Source organism: Canis lupus, chromosome 10 (assembly GCF_048164855.1).
Source record: "Canis lupus baileyi chromosome 10, mCanLup2.hap1, whole genome shotgun sequence".
NCBI classification, from domain to species: domain Eukaryota; kingdom Metazoa; phylum Chordata; class Mammalia; order Carnivora; family Canidae; genus Canis; species Canis lupus.
The window spans coordinates 25,193,879-25,201,820 of NC_132847.1; the positions used below are offsets into that span (position 1 = coordinate 25,193,879).

The following is a 7,942-nucleotide window of genomic DNA, read 5'->3' on the forward strand; positions in this document are numbered from 1 at the left end:
GCACTCCTGAATCACATCCCCTGGGCCCCGGGGGCTTGTCCAGTCTGTGGGTCAGCCATGCCACTGGCTTTTTCCTTCCTCCTTTCCCCTCCGGCGTCTGCCTTGTGGCTGTGTGACCAGGCAAGCTTAGCATTTATGGAGAGAAGGTGCATCCTGCTTGTGCCTCAGCAGGGGGTGTGAATTCTGATTCTGGGCTCTACCTGCCCCACAGTGGGGAGGTATTCGGGAAGACAACACCACCTCCCTGCCGCAGCCCAGTGACATTTCCTCTGTGTGTCTCCACAGCATGCTGGTAGCCGCCATCCAGTCCGCTGGGCTGACGGAGATGCTCAACAGGGAAGGCGTCTACACAGTCTTTGCTCCTACGAATGAAGCCTTCCAAGCTATGCCACCAGGAGAGCTGAACAAACTCTTGGGTAAAGACCAACCGAAGCATATTTTCCACGTTTTCTAAAGTGACTATATTGGTCAGGAGACCAGCAGGAAACGGGCATGTTACAAAGAGTTTGATTGAAAGGAACTAAATGAGGAGACTGCAGAAGTGTGGGCAGGAGTAAGGGACCAGCAAAGGAGGATGACACCCAGGGAAGAGTGTTTACCTCCCTAGGCCCGGGGGTGGGGAGGCCTGGGGGGAGGAGGGGACAGGGAGACCGGGAGCCTGGGAGTAGGGGCACAGGACAGCAGCCAGAGCCACACACAGCTGCTGGCAGAACTGAGGCAAGGTGGCCAGGACCCCTTTAGCCTTTCTCTACTCCCACATGCCCATCACGTGGGCCTCCTATCAGCTATGAGAGGGGGGCAGGGGAGCCTACATGATGGCCCTGACAGAGGTCAGCCTCCTTGGGCACCACACAAGGCAGAGAAGAGCAGAGAGGCATTGACTGGGTAACAATCAGCCCTGTCACCAAGATGTGTCTTCCCTTGAGGACCTGTGAGGAGAGTGATAATGAAGCCACTTATCTGCAAGAAATGTTCCTTGAGATAAATGCTTTACTGAGAAGCTATTCCTGGCCCTGAGAAGTTTAGTTGAGGGTGTTTGAGAAGTAACCCTAGTGGTTAAGGGCTTGGACTCCTAGCATACCTAAAAGCAGCTTCAAATCCTGGCTCTGGCGTTCGCCAGCTGAGTGACCTCTAACAAGCTGTTTCACCTTTCTGAGCCTCAGTTTTCCCATTAGAAAAATGAGAGTAGCATGCCCAGTGTTGTGTGGAGTGAATGGGGCATCGCCCACAGTGCAGGGCACACGTCCTCCCTCACGATGGCTGCGATAATGGAGAGTGGGTGCAGGGACACAGCCTTGAGTTCTGGTGTATGCCCGTCAGACACTTCCACTCTCGAAAGACAGTGAACCTGAGGAGGACGAGGAGGAAGAGGGGGAGGAAGAGGAGGAGGGAGGCCCTTGGCCACACCCTGGGGCCCCCATCATCTATAACTTCCATCCAGCTCCAGAGCAGGAGAATAGAAAGTTCAGGCTGCAGGCAGCTGTGGGCTGGATTTGTGTCCTGTTTAATATTCTTTATGGCCACACAAATGCCTGTGTCTTTGATGCTGACGTATGTGAGGGGAGAAGTTCATTCTGAACATAAACTTTCCATCCTCTCCTGGACCAGCGGGAGCGGAATTCCCCCAGATGGCCTTGAGCCTGCCCGGCTTCCCTCTCATTTTCAGTTGTGCAGGAGTAAGGAGGGCGCTTGGGCAGAGCTTCCCAAATGCGCCCTCCGCCAGGCCTGCGCACAAGAACAGTCCCTGACACTCCTGGGATCTAGAGGGCGAGCCAGGTGTAAGAGGTCCATCCAGGTGTTAGATGTCTTGGAAGAAGGAGGCCTCTCGCACCATGGGGGCTGGCTTGGCTCCACTCCTCCAGGCAGCATTTCTGTCCAGTGGGAATTCCTGTCCGCCAAGTTGTGGATGTTTGGAAATCACTTAGTACCTGGTGGCTCCATCCCATGGCACTAATGTGGATTTGTTAGTACCCAAGTGAACTCTCTAGAATGCTTTAAAACTTCCTAAGGACTCCTGTTTGAGATGCTGGAAGGAGTCATCCAGAACCCTGAGGGAAATCTGGCCATTTGGCTGGGAATTGAAGATCGGGGCAGCCGTGATGGAGAGGAGAGGACAGCTGGCAGCTTTAAGAATTGCCTCCCACACTTAATTTGGAAAATGCCTATGCACCTTTATGAGCAATCGGATGCTGTCTCCAGTTGGTGGAGGAGCTGATGTGGGCTGGAAGGAATGCCGGCGGGGGCGGAACGTGCAGGGAGGGATGCCGCCAAGGGAATGCCTTCCCGCAGCCCTGACCTCATCGGCTCGGCTCCGTAGCCCCCCCACCAGACGGCAGCTGTTGACTCTTTTAAGTTCTCCCAGCAGGAAACGGCTGCCTCAGAATATGCATTTGAGGGCAGAATGTGTAAATATTTCACTACTGTGTTATAACCATTGGGAGCCACGCTGATGATGAAATGTCCCAGATGCTGGTGCTGGAAAGGTTCCTGGCTTTCCAAGCAAATATTTAGCTCATGGAAAAATGAGTCATACTCACGGAGGAGTATGGATTAACTCCTTCTCAGCATCACGGAGTGCTCTCCGTTAGCCCAGCAGCACCCCGACCCCCAAGTGCAGAGGCAGATTCATGGCCACAGACACGTGCCTCATGGCCCTGAGCCTGTGCAGGTGGGGGGCAGAGGGCTGAGCGCACCCACTGTGTGCTCACCACCTGGTCGCAGAGTTCTCTGCCTCAGGCATCACCAATTGCATCCCCTCTCTGCCCTTCTGGACCATGCCAGTTTCCAGCCCCTTGGAATTAACTCTGCTCTCCTTTCTTTCCCACAAACCTGCAGGCAATGCCAAAGAGCTCGCCAACATCCTGAAATACCACATTGGCGATGAGATCCTGGTCAGCGGAGGCATCGGGGCACTGGTCCGGCTGAAGTCTCTCCAGGGGGACAAGCTGGAAGTCAGTTCGGTGAGTGTGTCCAAGAGCTCAAAGGCCAGCCGTGCACCTGCGGCTCTCAAGTGCCTCTCGCCCCTGGGCCAGCGTTAGACACACACCTTGAATCTCTGCATGCATTCTGTCCAAAGACAGAAAAGAGAATAGGTTCTTGGGAAATCAGGCGAGATTGTGGTTAGCCACGAATGAGTACTTCCAGATTTGCTGGGGACTCAAGCATCTGACTGGCATCGGGGAGAAGCCATTGGATCTTCCTTCCCTGAAGGAGATGATAGGCAATTCCTCATGCATCTCGAGGGATTGATACCCAGCATCCCCTTCCCATCCCTTCCCTTCAAATCTGGAGCTCACTGAGCTCCACCAGGATCAGATCCTCCCAACAGGCTTTTGCTTCAGATGCTTGGTCTGCGAGCCTTCCCTTGCTCTGCACGTGGATGACATCCACTGCACTTTGAAGCTTCCTCGGGGGATTCCTTCATGGAAGACAGAGGACTGATAGCCGGCCAAGCTCTGTGAAGCTGCCTGTGGCCTCCCCAGCTGCATCCACCAAATCACTGGGCTGCCCTGTGGAGCCACCACTCTTCCAGTGTGTGGCTGGCTCAGCCTCTACTCCCAGCTCCTCTCTCCTGACCATCAGCCATCCCTTTGCTTATCACTTTCCCTCCGGAGCATAAGGAAGCATGTGGAAGCATGTGGGGAGGCAGGAATGAGATGACCTGTTGACTTCTGCGGGTCCCCTAAGAACCTCCCAGCTCCTAGTTTTGGGTGTTGGGGTTCCATCACTGGCTTCCGTTCTCCCTTCTCCCTTGGGTCTGATCCATAAGTCCAAGGGAAGGGCTCAGATAGACACCTGGGTGCACTCCGTATGAGAAAAGCAGGCCGTTGACAAGCACAAGGAGTTTCCACTCAGGGCTGGAGGCCTGGCATCTGTTCCCTGCCATCGCACCTACTTAGCTTAGAGGAGGCACCTGGCCTGTCCTGGGTCTCAGTTTCCTCTTCTGTTCAATGAGACAATGCTATCTGCCTCTTGAGCACACACTGCTGTGAGGACTATGTGGCTGGCCTGGGAGGCCATTTTGTGAATTATTACACCGCATGGAGCCCCACGTGCTGGGGTTAGAGTGTGTCCATTGGACTAATGGTGTGTGGCTGGCAGGAGCCGCTCAGTCCTCCAGCGTGTCCCTCACACCCAGCACAGGATTTCGCATCCGGAAGAGCTTGGTAAACGCTTGCTGAGTGAGTAAGATCCCGGTGGTCCACGTTCAATAATTGTCATCTCTCTCTCTCTCTCCCAGAAAAACAATGTAGTGAATGTCAATAAGGAGCCCGTTGCTGAAGTTGACATCATGGCCACAAATGGCGTGGTCTATGCCATCTCTAGTGTCCTGCAGCCTCCAGGTAAGGCCCTAAGTATCCCGTCCCCCCTCAGCTGACAGTTGGCCCTTCTTCATGCATAGCAGTTGGTGCTCGATGGGAAAACTATCCCACGCAAAGACAAGAATGGTGTGCCAGTGGAGCCTCCCCTGGCAGCATCGCTGTGGCCGACAGCAAAGTGAATTAGGAGCTGTTGGTTTCAAATGCGCTACACCAGATTCGAGGACGCGTTTCCTCTTGCTGAATTCCCTGGCTGCCTTAGGCCCCCCTCAGACACAGCCCACTGACTTGTCACACACAGATGCTGTGAACGTTTAAAGCACACGTTTTACAACATCACGCCTCACAGGAGTTAGTTCTCTTTACTTCCAGCAAAGTTGAACTTGAGTCCATCCTCTGTCTGCACTGTGGGTTCACCTTTCCTTTCCTTGAGTTCCTTCCCCATGGGCCAAATTCCACCTTAAGTTAGGAAAAGTTACAAAGGAAAAATTCATTGGAGAATGTGAGCCAGAGAGCACAACAATGCCCTTCAGTCATGGTTTCTGGGAATGCCATGCTAACAGTTTCACCCTCGCCACCGTGGCATTTTCTTTCATCTCCAGCCGTCAGACCTCAGGAACGAGGGGATGAACTTGCAGACTCTGCGCTGGAAATCTTCAGACAGGCGTCGGCATATTCCAGGGTGAGATGCTGCTAGGTTTGTCTATGGCCTGAGCAGCCCTGGGTCCTCCGCTCAGGCCCATGTAGGAGGCTTTCCGGGTCCCCGTCTTCCTTGGCTGCTGCCCTCTGGCTCCCGTGGAACTTCTCCCCACCCCCACATGGGCATCCTAGTGCCCACCTGAGTGGAGTTCTGAGAAGAGAAGCCAGGCAACCCCCACTTCCCTTGTGGGCAAAAGCCCACGCCTTTAAACTGAGGCCTCTGAGCCTCATTCCATGGGAAAGCCACTGGTGGTAAGAACAGATAAAGCTCTGGGATCCATCTGTCCAAAGAGGGAAACCCATCCTGAATTCGCCTTATGGTGGCCTTGCTTGACCTGAGCCTGGGTCTCTAAGTCACTCCCCGTTTCTTATGACATGGCCCATCGCGGGGTTGTGGGGCTCTCCAGGGCAGTGGTGTGGGTCCTGGATGCAGGGCAGGTGCGGTAGGATCTCCCTTCCTTGCCTCAGCTCTAACTCCCTCTTCCTGTGCTTCTCTTCCTGCCCCCCCTACCCCTAGCGTGCCCAGGGCCTAGAAGCTCCACTCAGGCTCCTTTGCTGCTTGGAGTGAGGTGGAGCCTCTTGGGAACAGGGCTACCTTATAGAAAGTTTGCATTTCAAGAGAAGAGGCTGCTGGAGGGAGTTCTTACCCCAGAGGCCTGGAGCTGGAAAATGTCCTTTCCTTAGTGCCCCTTGAGAGGGGTTCTTGGCCATGGGCTCCTACTTCTGAGGGTCACTCCCTATGCTCTCCTGGCTCCCCAAGCTCTAGGCTGTGGTCTCAGTGGAAGCCTGGCTTTGGGGTCTCCCAGGAGGTTCCACCCCAGACTCCACCTGGTCAGGGCTTACACACACTTCACTCGGGACTGCCAAAACCGAGTGAGGACCCTCTAAGACCCAGCGGCTACTCATTCCCCTTCCTCTTCCTCACCCGCAGCACTTTTTCTGAGTAGGGATGGCAGTGTGCAAAGCCCTGCCAGGAGCAGGGGCAGGTGCTGCTTTCACTAGAAACCTAACATTTTGCATTCTCTTTCAGGCTGCGCAGACCTCTGTGAAACTAGGTGAGTCTGGCCTGGGGTGAAAGTCCTTTATGCATACTTGAGCCTTTCCCCCGAGTAGGCTCAAACCTGCCATCTGCTGTATATAGATCAGAACATGATGGTGCAATAGAACAAGCATGGCCCTTGGGGTCAGACACAGAAAAAACCCAGTTCCCTTCTCCCTAAGATGGAGATACTCAAAGTACCATCCTTTAGGGCTGCCCTGAGTTTTTGGCTTTGGGAACCTGGGAGTATTGCCGGCACAGGGATTTGGCAGGAGCGCGTGGTGGTCTGGATCTAAGCTGGTAGATGGAGAACATCCCAGTTCATGTTACATCACGGAGTTAGACATCACGATCTTTGTTAGGTCATGGAGCAAGACGAGTCTCATAAACCAAACAGCACCTGCAGGGCGCAGGCGGGAGCTGTGGAAGGGGCCGGCCGGCCCCGTGCTGGTGATTCTGACGGCATCCTAGGCGGACATGGGGTGGTCTGCATCCTTTTTACCTCGAAATTTCTCTCTTCCAGCCCCTGTCTATCAGCGGTTATTAGAGAGGATGAAGCATTAGCGCAGAGGACGCGGGGAGAACGCACTGCGGCAGCTCACCGCCACTTTCTCTGAGTTTACCAAAGAGACTGAATGTTTTTAAAACCAAATTATCACACTTCAAGTGTACCTGGGCTGCACCGGAACGAAATCTGAGCCCTGGGGGGGGGGTAGGGAGGGAGGGAGGAGGGAAAAAGATGTACTTTTATTTGTCTTCCCCCCAAACATGGCTGTTAACCCACTGCATGCAGAGACCTGGGTGTCGCTGCCTCGTAGTCGCTTCTAAAAAGGACCTGTCCCAAGCGTGGAATCCCCCACCCACACCAAGTGCTCTGGAAAAGGGGGCTGCAGTTTTGTGGAGCTCATAAAACACAAATCATACGATCCAGCCTCATGGGGGGCGGGGGGGGGGAGTCCTAGCACGGTTTTTGTAAAGCCCTTTTACAACTGGAGAAATGGCATCATTATAAGCTATGAGTGGAACTGCTCTGTCAGACGTGTCTTGTGCCTGCACATGGCTTGGACGCCTCTCGGTGGCCCTGTCCAGGTAGAAAAGAGAGGGGAGGGACAGCATGCAGAGCCCAGGAGTTCCCAGGTGCGGCAAAGCCATCATGTGTTCGTAATAATAAAACCAAAGAAACATAAGCCTGCGTGGACGGGAGCCGCGTGGCGGCCTGGGTGTTCGCAGGGGGAGGTTCCACCCGGGAGCAACTCGGCAAGGAGCCCTGAGGGGACGGCCTGTGGGACGTGCTCTGTCTTTGGTGAACTTGTTTTCCTTTCCGTCTCCGTGGGCCCTGGGGGCTCCAGTCCTCTGTTCACTTGACTCCTCTCACTGGTCATCGGAAGTGTCTGTCTCCCAGCCTCGTGAGCCCCACTTCGTGTTGGGCTTTTGAAGAGGCACCACCCTATGAAGAGGTCGCCCATTACACAGATGACATCGAGGCTCCGGAAAGGGAGAGGTACCAGCAACAGAGCAGATAGCCAGGCTCGGGCCGCACTCAAGCCTCCAGCCCCCCGGGGACCACCATGTGGCTTGGGAGCCAGTTTAGGTTTCCCAGGCTCGTAGCCCCTATGCCGACCCACACACAAATCCTTTCCCCTGCTCCTTTTGTCCTTTCCACTTTGAAACATCCTTGGCACTGACAGGCTAGTGCCCCCACAGCCTCATTACTCCCTGCCTGTGTGGCCTTAAACTCTCAGGGCCCGTTTCCTCATCTGTCCTGGGGGGAGGACCAAAGCATCTAAGTCTTGGGTTGTCGTGCAGAAGAAACGAGATCCTTCTAAGACACTCAGCACAGCCCTAGGCATCCTTGTGCCTACCCTGCTGTCTGGGATTGTGCAGG

General features: G+C 54.6%; 1 protein-coding gene across 1 annotated transcript in view; it reads left to right on the forward strand.

The window, feature by feature from the left end:
• Positions 1 to 7,244, forward strand: part of TGFBI (transforming growth factor beta induced) — a 32,626-nt gene extending 25,382 nt beyond the window's left edge. Inside the window, exons 12-17 of the mRNA XM_072841099.1 lie at positions 286 to 416; positions 2,836 to 2,960; positions 4,241 to 4,343; positions 4,922 to 5,001; positions 6,049 to 6,073; positions 6,581 to 7,244. Coding sequence (XP_072697200.1) covers positions 286 to 416; positions 2,836 to 2,960; positions 4,241 to 4,343; positions 4,922 to 5,001; positions 6,049 to 6,073; positions 6,581 to 6,621 — 505 coding nt within the window. The 3' untranslated portion in view covers positions 6,622 to 7,244. The remainder of the gene's footprint in view (positions 1 to 285; positions 417 to 2,835; positions 2,961 to 4,240; positions 4,344 to 4,921; positions 5,002 to 6,048; positions 6,074 to 6,580) is intronic.
• The last annotated feature ends 698 nt before the right edge of the window (positions 7,245 to 7,942 follow it).